Raw genomic sequence first — 26079 nt, forward strand, 5'->3', positions numbered from 1 at the left:
ACACATGGTGGATATTTAAAAAAAAAAAAAAAAAAAAATTCGTCATGTAAGAAGAACGTTGCGTGAAGACCAGCACGGATGGTCTTGTACGCAAAACAAAGTCGTCATGTAGGAAGAAGCATCTTCCTGGCGAACGAACAACAACAACAAAAAAAAAAAAAAAAACATACGCACGATGAAGCAGTGCGTGCACATATGGGTAACGGAAAACAACACAGCTGATGCTTCGTCGGCCACCTCAAGCGACGAGATATGGCTGCGGAATAAATGGTGAATTCCCCCTGGCAAATTTTCCAATCAGTGCAGGAACCTCCCAAAGGGGAGTAGGCCATTCCTGGGCAGCTCCTCCCGGGGGGTACGTGAAGGCGTCCTGTTTGGAGCTCCCCCTCTAAAGTACCATCTGGGAAAGACCCTATCTCTGCCGGAAGGACTTCGTAAGGTTCAAGTCGTAGTAGGTGTTCATTTCGACGCAGGCGTTGCCGCCGGGGCGTGCACTGTATTCATCCTCTGCGGTGGCCTCTTCTTCCCGGGTGCTTCCCTCGCCTATGGTGCTGTCCCCCCGAAGGTACCTACTCTGCTCCTTGACGCCACAGAAGAGGCCACTATTAAAGTTCAACGAGAGGCACTGATTCTCCGGGGTGACTTCATTGGAGCAGGTGGGGTCGAGGAAGAAGTTGGTACAGTTGGCTTGGTTGGCGGCCCGCAAGGGAGGGCGTCTTCTCCTCTGATTTATTGCTTTGCTGAAGGGGTCAGCAGTTCTGTTGTCCACCACCCCGCGGAAAATTCCCATGAACCTGTGCATGAGGTTATCCCCATTATGCATGGTGGATGTCCCTCCCGTTACGTGTGCCATTTTGTCTCCCCTGTTGGCATTTTCGCAAATCACAACGGAGCACCTATCCGTTTGAAGCCCACGGTGGTTAACCTTCCTCACATGAACCTCAAAGTTAATACCATTTTTCCGGAGAAAAATAATTTGCCTCAAAGTCCGGTTGGTCACTTTAAACCTTCGTAAGTAGGGGAAGAAATTCTTCTCTTCGAAGAGGTACTCCGTGAAGGGAAACCTGGTCATCGATTTCAGGAAGGTTAAAGCCTCTTCATACGACAGGGACAGAATTTTTTTCTCAAAGTGGGACAAAAAAATTAAGCTCAGTTTTATTAAAATTTTCAATCCGAAAAGAAAAAAACTGTCCCATAATTTTACTGTCTGTTCGAAGGTTAAGTCTTGGGAAAACAGAGTCATGAACCAATTTATACAAAAAAAATTTATTTTTATTTTTTTCCTTCGAAAGTAGGAGGATAACTTGGGCAAGTAGCCCTTTATGAGAACCTTCAGCTGGTACATAATTTTCTTCAGCTGGGGAAACTTAAAAATATACAATCCTTTTAGGTTGAAAATTTTTAACAAAGCGATGAAGCATCTAGCGGTGTATAACTTGTCTTTAAGGACGAGGAAGAGAATTGCGGCTACGTAATTCATTCCTTGACAGTAGCCCACGTTTTGGAAATACAGGGAGCATATCTTTAGCACATCGAAGAGTTCTTCCTGGGGGGGCGGACCATCTGTCAAAACGTGATCGGAGGTTGTTGCATCTGTTGCAATGTGTCCAGAGGCTGTTGCATCTGTAGTCCTGTCTGTAGAAAAGAACCTATGTGGAAAGGTCCTCGGCACGTCCTTCTCGATGATCGGCTCGTAGGTGCTCCTCCTTCGGGTCAGCTCACCAAACAGGTCCTCACTCAAGTACGTGTTTTCCCCCAGCAGGATCATCTTCCAGATCATGCTTCTCTTTTCACTTCGAATGAATTTTCTCTTGTAAATATTTTTTAAATTCCCCAGGGAGTAGGTTTCGAAAAAGAGGAGCTTGCAGGTCATAGAACAGTTATGCCTTTCCTTTTCGTTAAGAAAAGAAATGACCCTCGTCCCCAGGAAGGCCTTCAAACTGGGCTTCACCAAAGCGTTCTTCAGTAATCCCCGTAAATATCCACCCTCACAGTAGGTGACATACTTTTCCTTTTTCCCTTCATCTGGTGTGTGCTCTCCGCTGGGAAGCTTCTTCTCTTCCTCATTGTTATTACTTCTCCTTTTTGTTTGCCCACTTTTGTTTTGTCCTGTCCACCCGTTTTTTTGTTTCCTCCCCCCATTGGCGTGTTCTCCCTTTGGAAACATTGCACATCCCTCCTGTGTGGCCTTTCTAGGGCTGTCTCTTTGCACTCCTCGCTTCAGATTAAACAGTTCGCCCCCCTCGTAGGAGCGCTGAAGCCCATTCCGGTTGTCATTCCTGAAAGGTGGATTTCCCTGGGGGATCTTACCCCTTCTTTCATCCACCCCCCATTGATCAGGTGCAGTTTCCTTCCCCCCGTGTGCTACAAAATTACACCTCCCTTCATTGTGATTCATTTCGTTGGAGAGGGTGGAAAAAAGGGCGCAAGTGGGCAGATATATGAATTCGTGCCACCGCTTCGTTTTTAAAGAAAAATATTTTTTATTTTCTTTTTTTTCCGCTTAAACTGCACTAGAATGATATTTTCGCCCCTGCTGCTTCATTTTGGTCATGTGCCGTAACACACATGATATTTGTTCTCTAACCGATCGGTGGAGTTGCTGAAAAAAAATTTCTTCTCTTTAAAAACGAGGCACCGGCAACCGCTTACGTAATCTGCGAGATGTACGCCTGAGAAAAAAAAAAAAAAAATGTTGTGGTAGTCGGGAAAATTTTAAGAGAGCGCAATTGCGAAGAGGTTCAAACGTGCACATCGGGGAGGGAAGCAAAAAAGAACGCCAAAAATGGGGAACGGGGGCGAATGGAAGGAAAAACGACATGTGTAGTCCGCCTTTGGAGAGTGCCCCTCGAGTGTGTTATTTCCCCGTTCGTGGCCCACCCTTCAGTGTCTACCCCCCGAGGAGGTAACCTCCGTAACATGCAGCTCGCGAGAGTACGAATGTCCAATCGGGAAGCAGGGCGAAAGGGCCATCATTTGGCGGAGGGCACCATCCCGACAGAGCGCTCCTCGTCCGATTTTCTGCAACGTACAAGTGGAGGGACAGAATGGGGAGTCTCCCAACCTGGGGCGGAAGCGTGTCCACAGGATGGTCAAAAAAAAAAAAAAAAAAAAAAAAAACAGCAAAAAGGTGAAGAGAAGTAGCCACCATCAGGAAAAACGCTTCTTCGGAATGTTCAGTGGGATTGTTTTATTCCCCCGGTTCGTCTTCTCATAATGCATGCGTAAAGTATATCATTTTTTTTGTAACGTGGGACAGGCGAGGGGCTCAATGCATATATGTACCACCACCACCCCCTCAATTCGGAACACCCTCTTCGTGAAAGCTTCTTCTTACGTGTAAAAAATGCTCGAAATGAAATTTTCCTCCCTCCACATGGTTTTATATCCCCCTTCATGTTTGGTACACCCAGCTGGTGTTATTTTGTGCAGGTGCAGGGGGGTTCTATATCGATGCCGCTAAAAAAAGGGAGCTCTTCTTTTGTCCGGGTTGTCCCCCGTAGGATGCGTTACTGTGTGTGGCTGTCCCCCTCAGCATGATTCTCCTCCTAGGTGTGCTTTTCCCCTTATGTGTGTTCCCCCCCGATAATTCCCCGCGTATCCCCAACTGCACTGTAGCACGGCGTCCACTCCTTCCAGTGTGTTGGCCCAAAAGGGGATCCCCCATCAGGGGGGTGTCCTACCTGGAAGGAAACAGACGTCTCGCAAATAGAATAACACGAAAGAGGATGCACAAAACGAAGTTATCTCAAAGCAGCATCGATTTACTCATTGACAAATTCTTACTCAAGTTTGATAAAAGCCATTCACAATCGGAGGAGGACCTCCACGTGTGTGCAAAATTTGCACAATTGCAGAATGAACTGAACAAAGCTTCCCGGTTAGCCATTTTTGGAGAGGAAGGACACTGTAAATTTACAACAAACCAGAAGAGGTATTCCTCCCTGTCGAGAAACCCTCCATATGTGTTTCACCCTATTTATTCAACCGTACCAATGAAGGAAAAATATCATCGATTTAAAATAAAAAAATATGGAAAAATATTTTCCCGTCTGATTGAAGGAGGGATATACAACTCGGATTATTCCATCCCCTCCTGCAACATCAGTGAGATGATAGTCCCTTTGTTCAGCATTCATGATCAAGAATTTGTTGAAGAAATATTTTCCATAGTGACACATAACAAACAAGTGGAAAAGTACGAATTGACTTTACACCCTTCTTTTGTGTGCAGATATTTAATTGAAATTAATGGCACCATTTTAAGTTCCCTGTTAGCCATGAAATACTTCATGTGCATGCACATAGGGGGGGGAAATCATCACTCGAAAAAAAATCGGGGAGACGGGTTTTGCATTTTTAACGATGTTGCCATAGCAGTTCATTTTTTATTGTCCCATGGATTGATTGATAAGGCCATCATTCTCGATGTGGATGTCCACCAAGGGGATGGGACAGCTGAAATATTTCGAAATTGCGCGAACGTAAAAACGATCAGTTTGCACTGCAAGGACAATTTCCCTCCGGTGAAGGCAAACTCGACAATAGACGTTGAGTTTGATTCGTTCGTAACGGATAATGATTATCTGGATGAATATAAAAAGGTTTTGGATGATATAGCAGCAGAGCAAAATTGTATCATTTTTTACCTATCCGGGGTAGACATCAGTGCGGACGATGACCTTGGCTTTCTGTCTGTGTCCGACGCGGGCATTTATCAACGGGACTTAATGACTTACCAGATGGCCCATCAGAGGGGCATCCCCATCGTCACCGTGCTGTCTGGGGGGTACAATGAGTGCGATGGTATCCTCGCGGAGAAGCACCTCCTAACCTTTCGGTGAGGGCTGCGCCTCAATACGACGCACACATATCCAGCGTGGAAAAGAAGTAGACACACAAATTCGTGCACAACTTGCCTCCTTTCCTCCCCACAGAGCCTCAAAACAATCCTGGAATTGTCGTAACAAGCAGATCTGAGAAAACCCCGCTGCTACATTCACCCTTCAGAGTAACCTATTTTTTTTTTTTTTAAATGTTAACTCTCTTTGGCGCACATCGCGTGGAATGTTTCACATGAACCGTTCAGGTAAAAAAAAAAATAGCTAAACAAAATGTATGATAAAAAAAAAAAAAAAAAAAAAAAAAAATCAAAATGGCTAGCTAAACTAACATAAATAAAAAAGGGGAAGAAAGCTACCTCCATATGCATAAAAAGGACGGAACGCACGACAGAACGAATGACGCGCTTTTACCACTGGAGGTTCACAACGACGTCCACACACACACACCCTACTGCGTCAGTTTGTTCCGGTTCTTTATCCGGGCACTCTGCCTGCAGTTGAGGTGGAGGGAGGGGATTTTCTCCTTCTTCTTTGGCCGGATCACCTTCTTCAAAATGTGGGTCTCCTTTTCGGGGGGTGGTAAATTCAGGCTGACGTTCTTGGGGGGCATATACACATTTTCGTAATTCTTAAAATCGAAGAAAGACGTGCTTTCCTTTTTCTTTTCATTTAAGGTACATATTTTAATCTTCCTTTTATATTTTGAAATGATCCGTTTGTGCATGTTTTCAGTTCCGTTCCGCATGCGCTTACCCATTTTTTTTTTCACAGGAATGAATATATTTTCTTTGCTATTTTCAATTCTGTTTTCGAGTAATATTTCGTTAAGTGGCTGTTCCTTTATTTGTAGACTTTCTTCGTACAGCAGACAGGAAAATGGGACTGATTTATTTTCGCTGTTTGAAGAGGGGCTATTATTATCAATGCTGAAGAGGGATGAGATGAGTTCATTTAGGCTGTCACTTCGAGGGGGGTCACCTTCCACCTTTACACTTCCGCTTGGGTCGGTGCATTCGTTGGTGGGGGCACCTGGGGAATGTTCCTCATCGATGTTTTTTTTTCCCGATTCATCCTTTGTTTGGTTTTTTTCCATATTGGCATGGTTCAGGGAAGGGTCGTCCTCCGTTCGATTAACCTTTTGTTCTCCCTTCTTTTCTCCGTTGATCAGTTCGCTTGGATAATTCCTAAACGACGATGTGATGTTCTCCTCTTCGTTTGGCTGTTCTTCCCCCCCAGACTTGCTCTTTCCTATGCCTTCCTCTTTGTATATATCCATGTGGTCACCACTTCTCTCAGTTCTTTTACCATTTAGAAGAGGGGTCTCGTCTAAGTTGTTGGACACGCCTTTTCTGTGACCACCATTGGGATTCTTTCGATTTGGTGCATGACTTCCCTTTGGATCTTCATCCTGCTTTTTCTTTTTTCTCCTATCGATTATTTTCCTTTCTGTGTTGCTCATCACTGGCGTGTTGGCCTCCTGGTCCTTTTTGGCTTTTCCCCCTGGAATGTATACTGAGTCCTTCAAATTGACACTACCACTTTGGGGGGGGTTTGCTTCCAAATGAACGTCTTCAACGTTGGAAGAGATATCCTTGTTGCATTTTTTCATCGCCCACTTGGTGGTTTGCTCCGGGGGTGTGTCTTCCTCTGGGGACGCCCCATCTTTCGCCTCCACCTCTCTGCTAAGCATTCCATTTTTGTCTCCCTCCGCTGGTTTGTTCGCTAATTCGGGGACTCTTCCTTCTTTGCTCTCCGTGCTTGGCGTGGTTCCCTCCTCCTTGTCCTCCGTAAAAACGGGGCCGATGCTCGCGCCGAATTTTTCAATGCGTGACAACTCAATGTCGTATTCCCTGACTTGAATCTCGTCGCAAAAAATAACTCTGCTGCTTCTTCTGTGTTTCCCCTTGTTTTTCTGTTCACTCTGATTGGGGCGTTTCTCCAGCGAGGCAGCTCTGGTGGTGCTCACTAGAAACTGCGCAGACGTAGAATCGCTAGTTGAACCCTTGCTGCTGGCACATTTATTATTCACTCCTTCAATGGTGATATTTTTCTCCGATTCGAATTTCTTCAACGCACAGTAGTAGTCATTACTGTTGATAAAAGGCGTGTGTACCACATCTGAGGGGAGTGTTCTGGAGGGGTCTGCACCGGAAGACTTGTGCATTTTCACACAATGCTCCGTTAGCAAAACGTATTCTGTAAAGTGCACATTTAAGCATATAGGACAGTGGTAATGCGGATCTGTAAAAAGTTTTTTTTTTTTTTTTTTTTTTCATTTTTTTGCTAATCCGTAGGTACGACTTGTCTTTCTCCTCCTGTTGCTCTTCCATCCCGTTATGAATTAACTTGCATGGGAATATAATGTAGCCCCCAAGGATTTTTCTCTTCTTCCAATGCTCGTTCAGGTAGTGGGTATAATTCTTCATGTAGCTATTTGGGGTGTAATAAGCCTTATCGCACAAGGGGCACAGATACTTTTGCCATTCGGGCCTTCCATAGATTAACCTCTGATCCTCCAAAGAGTGAAAGGCTTCTATTCGGAGAGGCATCACTGGCGACCTGTGCATTTCCTTATGAATGTTCGTTATGTATGGAATGTCCTGATTTAGTTTTTCCGCCTCCACACGGTGGTTTGCATGAAGGGAGACCCTTCCTTCTTCGTCCTTCCCTCCAAGTGGTAGGTCATCTGCTGGGGTGGCCTTCCCATTAATAGGGACCTCCTTCTCTGGCGCTGACTGGCCCGATGTCCCGTTGCAAGTTAACTCCGCGTCGTCCAGTTTGTCGTCTGTGGAGACATCCACCTTTGTGACATCCAAAGGGGGAGCTCCATCCACGTCACCCCACTTGTTAGACCCCAGAGATGATTCTTCATCTAACTGGTTAAGCGGGTGAGGCCCACTACGTGCACCCCTTCTGGCTGGCTTATTTGCCTGTCCCTTCGAGCGGCCTCCTTCGTGAACCTGTTGGCTGTGCGCTGTGGATTCTTCGATACGGTTTGCGCCTTCCCCCTCGTCACCCTTTTTCGCATTATCGAGGGTTGTTCCTTCTTTCCCTTCGGGTGGATGCACCGCAGCTAGGTCGTCCTTCATTTGATCGACCTTCCTTTGATCGACCTCCTCTACAGGGTCTTCCAGCTGGTCTATTCCCTCTTCTTCCTGCTCCTCCGAGAGACCTCCATCAGAGGAACCCCGGGTAAAAAACTGAAACAAACTTCCACTGTGGAGCTCGCCCGACGGGACGTCCAAGCTGACTATGCCCAATTCGTCTTCTTCGGTGCACTTTTGCGGGGGGAGGTTTTCCCCTTCGATTCTTCCATCCGTGGTGATCACGCTGCTCCTACTGCTGCTGCGGCTCCTGCTGTTCTTTTCCGTTTTCCACTTCTCGGGGCCTGCCAATGGGGAGAAAAAGTGAAAAAGTGACAACGTGAAGGTGACGGCGAAATCATCGTGCGAACTTTTAACCGCGTCAGGAAAACCTACTTAGTTGCTCAACGTGCAACCACCAATCCATCCCTTTTTTTTTTTTTTTTTTTTTTCTTTTTTGTGTATTACCTTCCGGCTGCTCAAAAGACGCACAAACAGTGAGTCCGCTCTCCGGACACATGGTAAGATCGTCCACGTGGTATATTTCTTCGAAGTCAAGCATGGCACAGCCTTCATCTTGACGCATAGTGATTTTCTTCCCCTTCGAGTAGGGCATAGAAAATGCGCTGATTTCTTCCCCTGGATGGATCCCCAGAGTGTACCTTCCCGACGCGTCGAGGTCCTTCCCAGCCGGTAATGTTACACTGCTCATAGCTGCATCATCAATCTGTTTTTCCATCTCCAAGCATACGCCATAGTTACCTATAGTAACGCCTCCTCTTTGGGTAAGGTCTCCTGTAGTAGCAGAGTGGGGTTCATCCCCCGGTGAGCAAACCTCGTTAATCACACCAAGGCACGGTTCACTCCTGCTAGGTAGATCCGCAGGGGGCTGTCCATCCTTCACATGATTAGCAGATCTATCACCACAGTTGCTATTATCCTCCTCATCATCCAGTTGGCATACATTCATAGTGCACGCCTTAATATGAGCAATGTCTTCCATGAGGTCGTTCTGGAAAAGGGTATCTTCCTTCTTTGCAACATCCTGATAGTTTTCCCCTGGAGAGGGGTGCACTCCCTTGTGTAGGTGGCCCACCTCAATTAAGTTGCCTTCATAGAGTGGCAGTCCGTTCACTTCACCATTGCTTCCTCCGAACGACGCGTTACAATCACATATTTCAACAAGGGAGGAGTCGCTACTGTCAGTTCGATTCTGATTCGTTTCCTTCCTCTGGTAGAGTGCATCTATCTGCTGCACAATTTTGAACCCATTAATTTGGAGGTCATATTTTTTCTTCACAGATTCGTTGTCATTAATCAGGCGAGAGTCTATGGTGACGTTTAGGCTGTTTCTTACGACATATTCCATAAATGTGCTTTTCACCTTTTCTCCAGTGCAAAATGGGTTCTGGTCGGAACGCTCCACCAGGTGGTTACCTTCCGTGGAAACATTGGTGTAACCATCGGGGATGCACCCCAGGATGGGGCACCCATTCGTATAGTCTACAATTTCTCCGTTCATTTGTTTCTGCGCAAAGTTGACAAAAAGGTCCTGTTTACATTTTCTGTGTTTACTTTGATTTGTTGCATTCGACTGGCACGGCTTGTTGTCATCCCGCTGTTCCTTCTCCACCTCGTCAAAAAAGTTCTTCCCATTTTTTCCACGAGCACATTCATTGTATCTGCTTTCTGTGTCCTGCTCTGCCTCATCAAACAAGTCATCGTTATTTAGCGAAAAGGAAATTTCTCCATTTGGGTTTAGAGTCTGTCTGTAGCTGCCATTATCCTCGTAGGTCCTCTCGTCCGACTGGTAAATTATGTTAGAGTCGTGGCAAAAAGGAAGGTCACAAAATGGGTCTGCATTACAATCCTCGTTATTATCTTCCATCAGACTTTCATCTGGGGAAAGTCCATCCAGGAAGGAATTTCTTTTGTTCACTTCTATCCTCTTTGTACTTGCCAAGGATGTCCTCCTCTTTTGTGATTTTTTTTTTTTTTTTTTTTTTTTCTCCATTGCAGGTTTTTTCAACTGACAAGATGAAGTTTTTTACTTCCTCTTTGTTTGGAAGTACTTTTCCATGTGTGTTACTGACTAATGGATCGTTCATCATGTCTTCTGCCACTTCGCTCCCACTACTACTGCTGCTGCTACCAACGGGGGTGCCATCCTTTTGGACGGTTCCAATCTGGGCAGCAACATTCCTTGGCGAATACATATGGCAAAATGGGGACTCATCCTCTGTGGAAAAAAAACTCTTCCCTTCGTGCATCTCGCCACTTCGTAAATCCCTCCTATGAGCAGTTCCATCCTGACGGAGGGGAATCGAACTGATAATTTTCCTCTTTTTGTGATACGACGGTTCTGCCGTTACTTTGGTTGTCGGTCTTTGTGCACTTTCTTCCATGTCTGCACATTTCGGGGGAATCATAGTGGGGTTGTCCTCCCGGCCGAATTGGTTGTTCTGAGTTTTCTTGCTTGGACTCTTCTCCCCATCGTCCAGGCAATCACGACTTTCATTGACACCACCGCTGATATTGGCACCTCCATCTCCACCCCCATCCTGCTTATCGTCATTCATGGAATGTTTTTCCCTTTTCTTCTTATCCGTCCGTTCGTCCTCCTCTTTGTAGTCCTTTTTTTTCTGCCTCGGAAAAGTCTTCGCTTGGTGGGCACAAGTAACACCGACAGGCAAGTACAGTGCTGGTTTTGCACGTGGAATTTTTTCCTCTATATCGACAGAACGTTGCTTCGCGTTTGTGGGAAGACACATTCTTAGTTCTCCCTTATCAGTGTTTGCTTTATTCGAGCGCGAGGTTGGGATATTATTTTTTTTTTTTTTTTTCCACACTGCTATACGTGCATGCAGACGAGTTGCTGTTGGGGAATTCGCACAATTTTTCGCGCGGTTCACCTTTTCCGCGCTGTTCACTATTTCCACGCGTTTCGTGCATTTCCTCCACGTCGCGTTTAAGCTTTTCCTTTTCGCCGGGAAATACATACAAGGAATATTCCCCCGTGTAACCTTCCTTGTGGTGTGCTTTAGGTCGTTCCTCAAACAAGTCAAATTGCGTTGTCCCCAATGCGTCGGCATCACTCCTCTGATTGGCTTTTTTTTTAATATCCCGTTCTTTCGCTTTATCCCGTTTATCCTCGTGCACCTCCTCTTTTTTTTTTTTTTCCATACTTAACTTATTTTCCTCATTTAAGGAAACAGCCGCGGTGCCCTCTTGTGGCCGATCCTTCATCCCTGTGAGGGGCTTCGTCTGTACCTTGTCCTGATGTAGGTCCCCTCCTTTTCCCTTCTCATTATGTGTTGTCGCGTGGTTCCTTTGGGCGGTTGCCCCTAAGTGCCCCTGCACGTGTGCAACTGTGACTGTGTGGTCTGTCCTCACCTCATCGACATGCACTTCGCTACACACTTCGCTATGCTCTTCCTTCTTCCTATCGTGCGCGCTACTAACACCCTTTTTCCAATCCATTTGGAGAAATCTACCTATCACGTCGGCATCACCAAGGAAGGGGAGGCACTCATTTTTCTCTTTCGCAAAATCGGGCTGGTTATTTTTGTCAGTAATTTTATCCACCCCGTCCTCTACATTCTTTCCGTAGTGACGTTCATGTAAGCAGGTGGTACCTTCCTCTTTATTTGATGCCCCCTTTGATGTGTGGCTTCTTTCGTCCTTCTCTTTGCCTTTCCCTGCGGGGGCGTCTTTGTTCGATAATCCATGTGCCGAGGAGCTGCCTGGCAGTCTCTTCTCCCTGTGTGCTTTCCCCCGCATGGGCACTGCATTTGCATTGTCGGTGGAGTGGTCCGTGTCAGTTATGTTGATCTCTTCGGCCTCGCTAGCCGCACTAGTCTCGTCACTCTCTTTGGTCGCGTCAACCTTTTCGGCCGCGCCAGCGAGTGTAACGTCCTGGTTGCCTATAAGCCCACTTGCCGACTCGCCCTCCGTTTTTGTTCCGAGCTCCTCTTCCTTACATGTTTTTCCCCGGGGTTTCTCATCTCCGTTATTGGTCACCTTAGTCCAGTTCGTCTTCTTCACCAGGGAAGCGCCATTGCAGGGGTTGGGCGTGTGTGCAACGGTGGCTGCACGGGAAAAAAAAAAATAATAATAATAATATAATAGCTAGCTAGGTCAGGTAAAAAAGGCACAAAAAAAAAAAAAAAAAAAAAATACAAAATGAAGCAAAAAAATGGCGAAAAGGCAACTCTCGTGGCTATAGCAAACTGCGTGCAACAATTACCCCCGTCTGCGCCATCTCGCGATGTTTCCTTCTGCGTTTCCTTCTCCTTTGACAAGGCATCCAAACCGAAGATGTCGTAAAACGCTTCGTCTATTTCTTCGCAAAATGGTCCATTTTCCGCCCCAAAATATGCGTCCTCCTTCGCGTCGTTACTCTGCTTCTCCTGTTGTGATTTGCTTGCTATGCCAAAAGGGGCACCAATTTGGCTACTCACTTGTGGTTCCTTCAAGGTTGTGATGAGGTTTTTACTTAGGATGGCGCCGCTACCCCCTGTGGGAACGTTATTTACTCTCATTGTCGATTTCTCTTTGTTTAATTTTTCCTCATCATTTCCACTTAGGCTCCTCTCTCGAGAGGCCCCCTTGTTTCTCCCAACTGCAGCAAGCGTAGAAACCTCAGATACTGCTGCTCTGTGGTAAAGGGGTGCTGAGGTTGTCTTCCCCATCTTGTCATCATAGCTACTACCCACAGTAATGTTAAACTGTTTGTTAAAGTTTTTAATGAGTTCTGAAGGTACTGCAAAGTTTTTTCGTCCAGTCGGCAAGGGATCCTTTTTATAGCTACCCGAACAAGTGTTCGTAACATTTTTCTCATGGAAATTGTTTTTTTTTTGGGAAAATATGTTAATGCAATTTTCTTTTTTATTTTCTTCACGAGTGGAAGGATTGTCCTGTCCTCGTTTTGTCGCATCGTAGATTCTGTTTTGCAAGGGGTTGGTTGTTTTTTCTGTCTTAAAGTTGGTCTTCAACATTGATTTGTCGCTTCTGCCGTGGTCAGAGTTGGGCGCCGTTTTGTTGTAACTCATGTTTGCGTCTCTACTTGGAAGATTCATTTTATTTTTTTCAAGAGGTTCACTTGGAGGGATGATCTTTTGGCTTTGTCTGTCCTTCGCCTCGGTTCCATTTAGCTTTCTCTTCTTTGGCAAAAAATTCCTTTCTACTGATTCACTCGACGGGGTTACGCTTCTCCGCGCGTTCTTTTTGTTTCTCTCTTCCCGTTCGTGCATGGAATGGTTGGATAAATCGTGCACTTCACGCTTGTTACGCATGTCGCGCATTTCGTGGTGTTTATACTTCACGTGAGGTTTTGCGGACTCACTAATGTGCAGGGCTTCGAAGCTCTTTCTCCTCATTTCGTCAAACGTGAGGCCCTTTTTCACCTTTTCGTGTGTGAGGTGCAGCAAATTTTTCTTATATAGGCTTCCCGTGGGGTGCAACTCATTCCGGTTGGCAGTCTTCACCACGCTGGCCACCTCTGCAGCGACTATCCCATGTGCTGCGTTCGCTGTGATCGCTTCGATTGAATCATCAATATTTCCCCCAACACAAGACGTGTCAATCTTAACACACATTTCTCCGTTGTGTTTTCCATAAGTATCAAATTGGTTGTTCCTACTGGGTGGACCTTCCTGGTTCTTCTTTCCCATGGATGCTTTCACCTCTCGTTTGAATTTTTCAGTGGTGAGGTGGAACTCCTCTGAACTCAGTCCATAAGAGGGGTCGTTTTTGTCACATCTAATGTGTCTGTTCGGTTGAGCATGTTCATGTGGATGGTAAGAGTAATTCTCTCTGGCGCCCTTATGTGAGTGGTCACTTTTGTTTGGCAAGTTGAAAAGAAGACTGTTGCTTCCTCCCCGTGTGTTCAACCGATCTCTATTTTTGTTAAAAGTATTTTCCCGTGTAGCAGATGTGTATGGAGCGCTTGTCGTGAAAGGCGCCTGCGTTGGGTTACTACTTTTGGGACCACTAGAAGGATATGAACCGTTCCAAATGGCCTTCTGATGATGCACGTTTTTTATCGATATGTAGCTTTTTGTCTGTGTAGTTTTCTGTGGATCTTTCAATGAGAGAATAGATAGCTGTGTCATTAGAAATGAGTTTGCCTTTGGGAAGAAAGGGCGCCTTCCCGAGTTGACCTTACGGAGGGGATTGCCACTGGTATTACCTGGCCCTGAGCTGCCCGACTCGCTTGAATCGACAGGAACGCTGGACTCACTCCAAGTGTTTGTAGTTCCATTGGAAGGTATTCCCCTTCTTCTGTATCTCTCCCCATTTGACTTCCTCACCAGGTTCCCCATCTGGCTAACTCTGCTTCTGCCAAACTGGGGGTGCGTTCTGTTCATCGGTTGTTCAAGGTTCCTGGACCTACCGTGAACAGATCGAATGCAGTTCTTCTGGATGATCGTCCCCTTGGTTATCTTTTCTGAATGGCTATTTTCATTTCTTCCTGCACTATTTTTATAGTACGTTCCATGGGTACATTTTGCAGTTGCATCTTCCTTGTGGGGGGGCATCACCCTGTCTCTCTGTTGCTGCTCTTTGACGTGATGAAGGTGATCTCCTTGTAGGATGTTCTTACCATGGTTCATGTGTTCGTGTCTTCTTTGTTCGTGCTTTTTTCCCTGCATTGGAATTTCCGAACGTTTTGACGTGGCGTTGTTTCTCATGTATGTGAAGTGGGACTGATCGGTGTTTCCTTCCCTGCTGCGTCGATCATTCAAGTGGACACAGTGGGATGGATGCTCTGCCATTATTTTTTTGTTGCATGGTTCCTCCTGAGGGATTCCCATATTTTCCCTCTGTCTTGTTGTCTCCCTGTCGAGGAAGTTTTGTGTCGTTTTATTTTTCTTCAAAAAATGTTCTTCTTCCATTCGGGCGTTGATCAGGTCACTCCGATTTTGAGTTGGTTTGTTACCCTTCGTGTCGAGAGTCAGCATAGGGTTCGAATGAGTGCTATTTTCCTTCCTGATGAGTCGACTGTTTGGTAAGCCCCTGTGGAAACTCTCCTGGGAGACGTCCCTGTGTTTCGAGTTATTATGAGATGGATTGGGAAGGGTCCCCTCGGGCTTCTTCAACAAGTTCATTAGTGGTTTCCCTCTGTGAATATTTTCGTGGTGTTTTTTCGAGTACGCACTTTTGTCAATGTTCCCCTTTTTGTGATGCACCACCATGTTTACTTCTCTCTGGTTGGGAAGTGGGTGTGCCATCTGTCTTACGCCGTGTGTGATAGTTGGAGGTTTAGCGGTTCGCATGTGGGCACTTCGCCCGATTCCAGTTCGAGCGTCTGCATTCCTGACGTCACCACCCTCATTTGGTCTTCTGCCAGAACCGCCAAACATTTCTTGACTCCCCCCTCTGTTGCTATGGCGATTTTTCAACTCCTTTTTCGAGTGGGTTGCGGGATTCCACTTATGAGGGAAGGGTTCTCTGCTTTGGCTTCTCTCATTATTGTGGCCCTTCGAATGGATCGACCTTTCTGCTGATTTATTTCGAAGATCGCTTTTGCTTCCCTTGGGTTCTCCCACTTGGTTTTTGTATCCCCCTTCCCTCTTCACGTGGCTAGACTTGTCAATTCGCCTGTTCATTCTTTCCATTTAAAAATGTAAGACGTAAGAAAAAAACGTGAGGAACACAATAGGAGTCCAATTTTACGCTAAGAAAAGAGAGTTGCCCCCATCTACACACCTGTCTTCCTACACACACTGTTGATGCTGACGACTCTTTGGTGTGTTTCCATATGTCATTGGAAATTGTCGTAAAAGGGGACCGAAGGCATACTTTGGCCAATTTATATATTTTTTTTTTCCAAAATGAAACGATATAAAGGTAGGTAGACACAAACGTTCATCCGATTAAGCGAGTTCCTTTTGACAGAATGGGGATGTACGAAGATGGGTGGAAAAAAAAAAGCATTCCAACATGAGATGCTTTTTAAAAATATTTTCATCCTAAACTTATGTAGTAATAAAAGGTACCACATGATAACGCAAAGACTCTACACAAAGGTACCCTTCAATTTAACGAAAATGAGAGTACGACGTGTTATGAGAAATTCTCCCCCTTTTCCGGCCTTTTTTTATATATTTTTTTTTCCCCTCTATTCATCACGCAATTCGCATGCACTGGCGCAAAAAGAGAAAAAAAAAAAAAAAAAAAAAAAGTTTTAACTTTTGAGGAGAGAATACACTCACGCGATTATCTACACATATGTGATAAGGTTAACGGAAAAAATGTACAGTGTGTTTTGTGTCACAGTGGAAAATTGTTTGATGTTTTTTATATTTTTTTTTTTATTTCCTTTCCCTGGGGGATGTGTGCACATGGTTCTTTTGTCGGTAGATCCCGGGAGGGAAGAAGTGTGCCAAATTTTGTGACTGTGTTGTTCCAACTTTGCGATAACTTTTTTTTTTTTTTTTTTCTTCTTCTCACTTTATAGAAGTGCCAACATAGTGTTGTTTCGTTGCACCAACTTTGGAATTTTTTTTTTTTTTTTTTTAAGCGTTAGAGTGTGGCCACCAGATGGGAACTGCGAATATGGACAGAGCATTGCCGAGGAGAAGGAGGTGACACCAAGTGGAGCTTCAAATTGGTTGCGAGCGGGGGAGACCACAAAGCGGGGAACAAAAAACGGAACAACATTTGGCCACGCGGAGCACAAGTGAGCGCATAGAGTGAAGCCCTAAATTGAAGGAATGAAGCAACTGAGTAGCGTGAAGGAACAGTAGCACTCCACGACGTGCTACGCGAATTGCCCTGCGGAACGCGCCACTACGTGAGGGAGACACATCTTCCGAGGGCCGCCCAACCAGATGAAGAATGAAAATGCAGACGTCACGAAAGTAAACAGGTTCGTTCTTTCCAGAATAAATCCCTCGCGCATGCGGAACACCTGCCTATGTGGTCTCATTACCTCGGCGCAGAAAAAAAAAAAAAAAAAAAAATAGCAACTCTGCTTGGATGAGTTTCCCCACCTTGGAGTGTAACTACATGTGACGACAGCTCAACAGTTGCAATCAGGCGATCATGTGAAGGTATGTTCCCGTGTAACGCAACCAGGGGGTATATATTTCCCCTTCTTTGTGAATACTTTTTCGCATTTTACACCCCCTACAGTACCAACAGTTGCATCAACAGTAGCTGCAATGGCGTTTCACCTCATCCTGCCCCTCTCGTATATTTAATCCTCTCGTGCCACGTAACTCACGCGTAACTCTTCACATGCATGTGGTGTATTTTTTGTTCGTTCCACTTCGAATGCATGCACACATGTATCACTGCATGGCAGTCCGTGGTTCCGCGTGAGAATTCGACCCGCTTCGCGTGCACACTCCATTGTGTTGCCTTTCCGTTCTGTCGTTTCGTTGTTTCGCCGTTTCGTCGTTTCGTCGTTTCGTTTGTTCACCCCTGTGTTGTTTGTTTGCTTGCTTTTTACCTCTTTTCCCCTTTTGTTTCCTTTCCTCGTTTTCCACCATAACACCCTTGCACTTTGCGATGGAAAATCTACTTGCCAAAATGTGCAGGGCTAAGTATTTGTTCGCCCTCACCGTATGTGTGATTGCCCTGCTGATGAGGGGGCACTCCTCCAGCAAGTGCATCCGCAGGGAGGTTCCCCAGGGAAAGCTCTCTCTTTTTCTCGAGACAAAGGTGAAAAGGAGAAAAAAGTCATCATAAAGGGGGGAAAGCGATATGAAAAGTAGCCAACTCAGAATGGAACATCCTCCCCCTTTGCCTCGCAGTTGTGCTTTATTTGCTAGAAGTAACTCCACAGAGTTATCCTCCTCCCAGGACATGTTTCCTCACCTATATGCTTCTCCCCCTCTCTTTTTCTACTGCCATTCCCTTCAGCTGGCCGACTTGGGAATAGCCGACCCCCCCTACACCGTTTTCAACTTCGCAACGGAAGCTGCCAACACCACTGACGTCTTAGAGGGTTAAGTTCAAAAGACCAATCGCAAAGTGAATGCGAAAAAAAAAAAAAAAAAAAAAAAATGTTCCTTAAAGAGATGAAGAGGCCAAAGTGCGCTCTACAGGGTGTGTACCACTAGGTGGTGCAAACTGAGTGTGATCGGATGTGTATGCTTAGGTTGTGGTCCCATCAGCATGTTCCTTTCGTCTCCTACTGGATGTGCTCCCCCATTTTGCGCAAACCCGTTTAAAGATATTTCCCTCCGAATGGGGAACACAATGCTTCATCACCTCCGTTTGTACCCCGTGCCTAAGATTCCACCTTTTGTGGTTTTTCCCCCTGATAGATGAACTCAGGAGAAAGGAGGTAAGCGCCTCGAAAGAAAAGGAGGGTCACTTTGTTCTTCCATTTAGGATATCCAACCGTTGGGAAGGATGGGCAAGCAGATCACCCATCACGGTCGCGTGCGGGTGACGCAACGGATGTGTGCATGTTCCTCCCCGGTGTGTTAACGAAAGGGGAAGAAGGGAAATAACCGCAACACGTGGCAACAAAGCTCGCCTACAAACATGTGAATGGCCCAAATGGGGGGGAAAAAAAGCCGAAAGGTCGAATGAACGGGCACACATGTGAACCGCCTACGATACCCAGTATGCGACGGCCCAAAAGATTGCCCAAAATTTTCAATTACGTTTTTCCCCTCTGTTCCTCTCCTCGCAACGCTGCTTCATCTACCCGTCCTTCGCAGAACAAAGCCATGAGGCGATTCAGGCACGACTTGGTAGGGAAAGAAAAGTTGAGGACTAGGGTTCTCGGCTGCATCGGGGCGGTCCATGGTGTTGTGGTGTTGCCCCGTTGCTGTGTGCACTTTTGCCCTGCTGCGTGATATACACTTTTTCCCCTCTACCAGAGCGAAAAGAAGGAACGAGCCTCAAACTTCTTGACCAGCCTTTTGAAGAACTCCCTGCAGTTTTTCGACCCCGATCATGATCGTACCTGAGACGGAGAAGCGGGTCCTCCGCAGGGGAGAAGATATAAGCTGCTTGGCAAGTAGTCATCCCATTTAGTCATTCCATTTAGCCTTTTTTTTTTTTTTTTTTTTTTTTTTTTTTTTCTGAAAACCATTACTACTGTTTGAACAGTTTTGTACCCACTTTTCCACATTTAAGCGCCCCTTCCGCGTCGTCAGTGTGTGCAAAGGGTATCCCAACTATAGCATGCACAGTAGGATGACCCTGGCTGCCTGCATGCAGGCTCGGAGGAACTTCGCCAGGAAGGTGGAAGGGGGGCTGAAGCCGTCGTCCCTCAGGGTAAGAAGTGACAAATCCAACTTCAACGACATAATAAGTAAGTACTTCCCAAATGCGAAGCTGCGAAAGGGAGCAAGTCGGCGTAGCGTCGGTCCGAGCAACGACACCGCCGGGGAGAAGTACTACTTGTCTGCAAGGATGAAAAGGAAAGCGGAACAGTTAAGCGCTGGTAAGGACGTCAACCTGGCTGTAGTGGAAGCGGGAGGAGGGGCCTTCCTTCCGGGGAGGTGCCGCACAGAATGTATGACCAGTTCAAACGGACCTCACAACGCCACACATCTACGCGGGACCAACTCCGGGCGGGAAGAACTGATGGAAATATCGAAAGAGGACCACGAAATTCAGAAATACAAAAATAAGTTACACAAGAAAATATGGATCTGCCTCAAACGGAACAACGAAAAGGAGTTTGAAAAATTGTACAACGAACTGAGCATGTACCACTTGAAGGATGAAGTGTCCTACACGATTCTGCTCCATGGAAAGATCATCATATCCAACGGGGGGGACATAAAGGAGTGCTTTAAATTGCTCGACGAAATGAAACAGAAGAAGGTGCACCACTCGTTAGTACGTTTAAATGAAAGGTTGCTGTGTAGTTACCTTGAATTGGCAAAGTTGAATGTGAAACCAAGAACGAAACAGTGGGTTAAAATATTAAGGACCGTTTGGTTCACCTCCGCTTTGATTAAGGCGAGGAGACAGAAGTTCATACTACGAAATTTGACTCGAATTAAAAAAATGAAAGGGGATGGAAACTCCGCTTTGCTCAGCAACTTTAACAACCTGTTTAATATCCACAGTTTGCAGTCGCTGTATGTGGAGGGCAGGGATCCCCTCCTCCCTTCGTCGGGCGGGGTGTGCATACAAAAAATACGCCCGTTTGGGAACCCATCAGTGGAGGAACACCCGAATAAACTAAAAAAAATGAACAAATGAACAAATGAACAAATGAACAAATGAAAAAAAAGAAACATACTGAAGAAAGAAAGAGAAGCCCCCTTTCTAATTTTGTGATAACCCCCCCAGGTCAACTCCTGTACTGAAGGAGCACGTTGTAAATATCGTCGAACACTGTGTAGAGTTTCTGGACGGACTTGCACCCCGTGATGATAATCTTGCCAGAGACGAAAATTAAAATGACTGACTTCAGCTTGGACGTTGGCTTATACCGGTACACAAGCCCAGCAAACAACTCCGGCTCGTAGTTGCAATAGTCCTTGTGGTCATGAGCCAGCATTTCCAACCGTATAGGCATATTACAGTCAGCACTAGCGATTATATTCTCTATGTTAAACCCGTCTAGCTTTACGGGTTCATTTGTGACTAGCTTAATTATTTTTCCAATTTTTTTGCAACCATAAATAGCATCCGCTTTGGTCTTCGTGCCAGTTAACATAAGTCTCCCACTTTTAAAAATGAGAACAGTACACTTGGGTTTGTTCAGTCTTACAATTAGGGTGTTAATCTTGCTTGGGTTATATTCTGCATTGCGTATGGATATGGCCACTAGGCGCAAGTCAATGTCTACACAAAGATTGGCAGAAGCTATTATGTTGTGAATCTTTAGAGCTATATTTTTTCGTACTAGTGTATTTTTGGCTTGCCTCACAGATGACACGTCGTCTGTGTCTGAGGGTACGCCATTTGCATTCCCCTCATTATCGTACTTTTGTAGGATATCGTTTTGTTGGAGGAATTCCTTTAAGCTCTTCTCACTTGCGTCGTCATCCCGGAGGAGCGCGCTCGGGTCGTCTCCGACGTCGCAACTGAGGTAGTCGTCCATTGGGGGGGCAAGTTGGGTGGTAAAGAAGTAAAACTGGGCACCACAAAACAGTGGGTGAAAAAAAAAGGGAGCATGTGAGAGACGTGCTCCTTCCGGTTGTGCTCGGGCGGCCTAACCCACCAGTAAGCAAAGAGAACTGTTTTTTTACATGCAGGCTTTGCGACCCGCGGGGGGCCAACCTGCTCACTGCGTGGGGGGTGGTCTAAATGATGAGGAGGCCCATCGCGGAAGGGAGGTTCCCGCTTTGCTCGACTCGAATCGGCTGTGACAAACACGGAATGTGGGAAAAAGAAAAACGCAGGTATATAACAAGCGGGCAAGCAAATCACGACAAACGATCCGATGGAACGTACTAAATGATGAGGCGTAAGGAAATAACGTAAAAAAGGTATAGAGGTTTACATGTGATTTAAAAAAAAAAAAAAAAAATTTTTTTTTCCATAAACCTGTTCGATTTCTTGCTCTGGCATTTTTGTAGTGTCCACGATGATATTGCGCCGTTTATTTTGGTAGCGTTTCTCGCAGGTGGGGAGAAAAAGTGCCAACATTTAATCGCCCCATGCGAACAGAGCCAACCAGTGAACCGGCAAAGATGTAAGCAAATCAGCAACGACGCGCGTGAGGCACCCACACCGTTGCATCAGCAGAGAAGAATTTCCAACCGAGTGGCCTATTCAGCCGAAAGGAAAAAAAAAAAAAAAAAAAAAAAAAGTTTATCACCAAACTGAAGCAACAACGGTCGAATTGAGCGCCAAGCGACATTACTTCCAGATCAGCGCTTTCTTCGGGAAAACTCCCAAACGGAAAAAAAAAAAAAAATAATAAATCATGTCACAGGTTAACATATCTTTCGCTGGAGCAAAATAATAGAAGCGACAGACGGAGGGGAAGCAATCATACAGAGATCTTCCCATTTAAAGAGACCCTTTCTGTGCGCATCGCCGAACGGGGACGAAGTAACAACTGCGTAAAATTGTTGACCCGCAGATGAGCCCCCTTTTTTAATTGCCAAATTTCGTGCTCCCCAACCATGCGAATAGAGAAGTGTTGGTACTGCTCGGGGAATATCTACCCGGGTAATAATAATCGAACGGAGTGACTTCCCCACACCGCAACGATGTGACCACAGATAACATCCCCACCGTGGCGATTATTTTGCTATTTGACCTTTCCTTTTCTTTCTTTTTCCCCCATAGGCCATGGCATATTTTTCATCCGAAACGACGCGAATATATTCCGCTTCTGCCGCAGCAAATGCCACAAGCACTTTAAGGCGAAGCACAACCCACGCAAAGTCAAATGGACCAAGGTCTACAGAAAGGAAAGGAACAAGGAGCTCAGCGCAGACAAAACGTTTGAGTTTGAAAAAATCAGAAGTGAACCAGTAAAGTACGATCGTGATCTGTATATAAAAACGATCAACGCTATAAAACAAATAGACAAAATAAAGGAGGTGAGAAAAATGAGATTTTACAAAAACAGGATTAAGGAAATATCGGAGAAGAAAATTAACTTGTCTTTAAATTATATTAAAAAGAATCCAGCTCTTTTAAGGAACACCCAATTTGAGGGTGTGCTTAGCGAACTGATAAATGAACAGGAGAATGAGGATGGGGACTTCACTCTTGTCAAGGGAACCTTTGACCAGGAGGAACTCATTAGGAAGGACATGGAGGAGATGGGTCAGAGGTTCTCTGCCGATGTTAATTCGATTAGGGACATACAGGTGAGGCATCATGCGGGGGAAAATAAAATAAAAAAATAAAATAAAATAAAATAAAATAAAATAACAAAAACCGAGTGGTGCGCTCTCCACCTGGAGGTAACTACCGCTGAGTAGATCATCTCCCCGTGTAGTGCAACCCCTTTCGTATATACTATGTAATACGCACATCTTTTCTACGTTTTTTCACCAAATTGCAGGGAGTCCAACACCAGAAGGAGAACCAAAATTTGGAGCTAGCTTAGGAGACGACTCTGCTGGGGAGGTCAACTTTTGTGCCACCCCAACGGGTGACCCTACGGATAAGTCAGCAAATACTATACACGTACATTTATAAGTACACCTTCCCGTTGTTTTTTCCAAGGGGGAAAGAAGTTTTCACGAAAAAAAAAAAATTCACCAAAAAAAAAAAGGATCAAATGGCGGATGAATGAAGGACGCAGAAGGGATCCCCCTAAAGGGAACCCTTCCCCGCTACACACTCATCTCATTTGTGCGTGTTCGATTTTTTGTTTTTATCGATACACACGCGTGTCATGTGCGTTTTCATAAATGCACATCGTATAACTTCCGTGTGCATGTTTGCACACCTACTTGCTCCCCACGGGGATAACTCTTCGTATAATTAAGCCGTTTTCAACTTTGCCTCTGATTTGACGAACAAACTGGAGAGGTTTTGCCGCAGTGTGAGGAACACCAGGTGGGCGGTGTTGTATCCGTAGAGCAAATTGACCAGGTTTTGGGCGCACGGTTCTGGGGTGAAAAAAAAAAGAGGAAAATGGGGGGGGATTAAATCATTTCGTTCAGTCTGCATTGCGGAGCAGTTGCAAATACTCCACCATGTGGCGTAGAATTGTTTTTTTTGTTTCCTGCCTACATCGCCTTGCCACAACAAATGCGGTTTGGACGTTCACCCTACCTGTGGAGACGATCCTGAAGTGCTCTCCGAACCATAGGTCGGTCTCGGCTGGCACGTAGGGCATCTGCGCGTTTTTGCGGGAGAGGTACTTTAGGGAGAGGAACAGCAGGGCGACCTGCAAAGGGGGGGAAGCAAAACGGTTAATGGTTAAATGGTGGAATGGCGAAGAGTGGTGCCTGTGTCGTTTTTTAACTGCGCTTGAACCCTGAACGGCTGCACATGTGGGGAGAAAACTCTCCCTGTGTGAGGCACGTCTTGCCACCCCCATGCTGACTCCACCGACGTACCGTTATCTGTGTTCGGACGATATTGACAAATGCACTGGTGGAGGTGACCAACGATGAAATAACATCACACGTGTGGAACAAATAATCGTCTTCGTTTTCCTGCTCTAGTAAATTTTTCAAGTCGTTCATATTTTTCTCTTCTTTTAAAATCTTCCTCGTATACTTTCCATTTAATATTAACAGGTCATATTCGTTCATATTTTTGTTTGATTTTTTATTTGCCTCAATCAGTTTTTTGTATTTTTTTATTTTTTTTTGTACATTTTCTATCTGGTTCGTAATGTCCTGGTACTCTGGTGACTTGGTGTACTGGCAGTAGGACTTTTTAATTTTCCGGTGGTACTTTAGGAAGGAAGTCTTAACTAGCTTGTTGGTCCACAGGATCTTCAGGAGGTACTGGCCCAGCTGAACTACTGCGTAGAGTAGGAGGTACAGCGTGGAGTTATGCAGGACGTACGTGACGTCGCTTGGATGGCGACTGTCGTCCATGGTGTCCCTGTGGAGGGGGTTGCAAACAAGTGGGATGTCACCAAGGGGGCAAAATATGAAGATAGTATAAAGGGGTGAACCGCGCTAGAGCTTCCAAAGGGCAAACGACCGACCAACAAAGTGGCCAAGGAAAAAACGCACAAAAGGGAGATCAACGAGTGATCCAACCAATTTGCAATAATAAAAAAACAAACAAAAAAAAAACTAGCGAATGTATTCCCCTTTGCGGCATTTTTTTATTACGGTATTTTTTCCCCCCCCCGCTTCGTCGCTGAAGTGCCGTTTTTTTTTTTTTTTTTTTTTTTTTTTGTGCCGCGTAAATAATCAGCGAAGTGCGAGAAGGGAACAATTCCCGCAACACAGAGTCTCCCACTTTTAGCACACAAAAGTGAGTCTCCCCTTTTTATTTTATTTTTTTTTTACGTCCATTTGGGAAGGCAAAATGACATCCATGAGTGAAAATCATCTGAATTTGTTGAAACGGGTAAGGGGGAAAAAATCATCCCAAGGTGTGGGAAGCAGACGACACATATACGCTCCTGCGTGGGTCTTCACACGCGCTCACCAGCTTGAGTGAGAAAGTGCCCGTTGCTCACCTGATCAGCTGCTAACCGTCGAACCCTCCAACTTTCCAACCTTGTCCGTGCAACGCCTCCCCCACAGTTGAAGGAAATATCCAAGATGATCGAAATAACGCTGCAACAGAACAACCGGCTGAAGGGCATCCTGGCCAGTGAGCAGTACTTCAGGAAGAAATGCGAGGCGTCCATGGAAACGGTACAACGCGTAGAGGAGTGGCTATGAAGGAGTGATTCCCCCGAAAGAGGTCCTTCTCATGATTCGCGCTTCCCCCCTCTCTCAGATTGATAACACCACGGAACAGCAGGAGTGCTTCAGGAAGGTGTCCAAAATGTAGGCGCAACAATAATGGGGAGAACACGCACCGTGAATTGGCCCCATCGGTGAAGGGGGCCATTGTTTGGGCCATCCCCCCAATCGAACCATTCTACACCACTACACAGAGACGCATTAACCGTTGATATGCTTTTCCTCCCCCCCCTGCAGTTTCATCAAAAAACCACGAGATGTGCTCAAAAACGAACTTAACGAAGAGATGGCCCAGTATGACAAGCACAGTCCGCACTTGGTGGTAGGAAAAAAAGAAGAAAAGAAAACTGGGTTACCAAGCATGAACAGAATCGCGATCGTAAAGATGAGTGTGAGAAGGAGCCCATGTAGCTGTCTCATTACGTCCCATTTCTACACCGCCCCCACTACAGGAACTCCGAAAAAAGCTCATAGACAAGCTATCCAACCTGAAGGATCAATATTTGCAAACCCACGAAAGTGTAATGCTATTTTTTTCCTCTGTGTGAATAAGCGTGCGTCGTAGTAGTGCTTGATATGCTAATGCACAGAGAGGCTTACAACTCATTGTGCACTTGCTTCTTCCCCTTTTTGCAGATCGAGCGGGAGGCGAGCCAGGCGACTTAAGAGGTGACAAATATACAATGAACAACTGGAGCATTTCTCCTCCCACCCACTTGGTGAGAGGACTCCTTCGGGGGGTTGGTATATTCCCAAGTGTGCATATCAAATTGGGAACAGTGGCATTTTCCTGGGCGAAGAGACTGCACGGTTAAGTGAAGAGCATATAGCCCATGTTAAATGTTGACGGAGGAAGCGGCGCCACAATATTGGTAAAGG

At 45.7% G+C, this 26079-nt stretch overlaps 8 protein-coding genes across 8 annotated transcripts; 4 read left to right on the forward strand and 4 right to left on the reverse strand.

The window, feature by feature from the left end:
• Nucleotides 1-412: 412 nt before the first annotated feature.
• On the reverse strand, nt 413-2398 carry PCOAH_00031090 (Uncharacterized protein; the record flags this gene model as incomplete). The annotated part of the gene is made up of 1 exon (XM_020059909.1): nt 413-2398. One exon carries the CDS (start codon nt 2396-2398, stop codon nt 413-415), a length of 1986 nt encoding a protein of 661 aa, XP_019915257.1.
• A 1105-nt stretch (nt 2399-3503) lies between these two features.
• Nucleotides 3504-4980, forward strand: PCOAH_00031100 (Histone deacetylase; the record flags this gene model as incomplete). The annotated part of the gene is made up of 2 exons (XM_020059910.1): nt 3504-4840; nt 4938-4980. Coding segments are annotated over 2 exons (1380 nt in total), but the record flags the coding sequence as incomplete, so codon positions are not given.
• Nucleotides 4981-5292: 312 nt separating this feature from the next.
• On the reverse strand, nt 5293-15537 carry PCOAH_00031110 (Uncharacterized protein; the record flags this gene model as incomplete). Its single annotated transcript, XM_020059911.1, has 6 exons — nt 5293-6976; nt 7143-8232; nt 8396-9902; nt 10000-10724; nt 10840-12015; nt 12174-15537. The coding sequence occupies 6 exons, from the start codon at nt 15535-15537 to the stop codon at nt 5293-5295; spliced, it is 9546 nt and encodes a 3181-aa protein (XP_019915506.1).
• A 1906-nt stretch (nt 15538-17443) lies between these two features.
• PCOAH_00031120 (Uncharacterized protein) lies at nt 17444-20107 on the forward strand (the record flags this gene model as incomplete). Its single annotated transcript, XM_020059912.1, has 6 exons — nt 17444-17596; nt 17798-17882; nt 18205-18224; nt 18607-18639; nt 18769-18827; nt 19048-20107. 6 exons carry the CDS (start codon nt 17444-17446, stop codon nt 20105-20107), a joined length of 1410 nt encoding a protein of 469 aa, XP_019915502.1.
• Nucleotides 20108-20198: 91 nt separating this feature from the next.
• PCOAH_00031130 (TATA-box-binding protein) lies at nt 20199-20954 on the reverse strand (the record flags this gene model as incomplete). The annotated part of the gene is made up of 1 exon (XM_020059913.1): nt 20199-20954. One exon carries the CDS (start codon nt 20952-20954, stop codon nt 20199-20201), a length of 756 nt encoding a protein of 251 aa, XP_019915319.1.
• A 1030-nt stretch (nt 20955-21984) lies between these two features.
• Nucleotides 21985-22922, forward strand: PCOAH_00031140 (60S ribosomal subunit protein L24; the record flags this gene model as incomplete). The annotated part of the gene is made up of 3 exons (XM_020059914.1): nt 21985-22030; nt 22151-22680; nt 22878-22922. 3 exons carry the CDS (start codon nt 21985-21987, stop codon nt 22920-22922), a joined length of 621 nt encoding a protein of 206 aa, XP_019915221.1.
• A 380-nt stretch (nt 22923-23302) lies between these two features.
• Nucleotides 23303-24372, reverse strand: PCOAH_00031150 (Uncharacterized protein; the record flags this gene model as incomplete). The annotated part of the gene is made up of 3 exons (XM_020059915.1): nt 23303-23430; nt 23597-23711; nt 23884-24372. The coding sequence occupies 3 exons, from the start codon at nt 24370-24372 to the stop codon at nt 23303-23305; spliced, it is 732 nt and encodes a 243-aa protein (XP_019915450.1).
• Nucleotides 24373-24814: 442 nt separating this feature from the next.
• PCOAH_00031160 (Uncharacterized protein) lies at nt 24815-25866 on the forward strand (the record flags this gene model as incomplete). Its single annotated transcript, XM_020059916.1, has 6 exons — nt 24815-24856; nt 25036-25149; nt 25235-25284; nt 25438-25522; nt 25653-25721; nt 25837-25866. 6 exons carry the CDS (start codon nt 24815-24817, stop codon nt 25864-25866), a joined length of 390 nt encoding a protein of 129 aa, XP_019915350.1.
• Nucleotides 25867-26079: the final 213 nt, after the last annotated feature.

This window comes from Plasmodium coatneyi, chromosome 10 (assembly GCF_001680005.1).
Source record: "Plasmodium coatneyi strain Hackeri chromosome 10, complete sequence".
Taxonomy (NCBI): domain Eukaryota; phylum Apicomplexa; class Aconoidasida; order Haemosporida; family Plasmodiidae; genus Plasmodium; species Plasmodium coatneyi.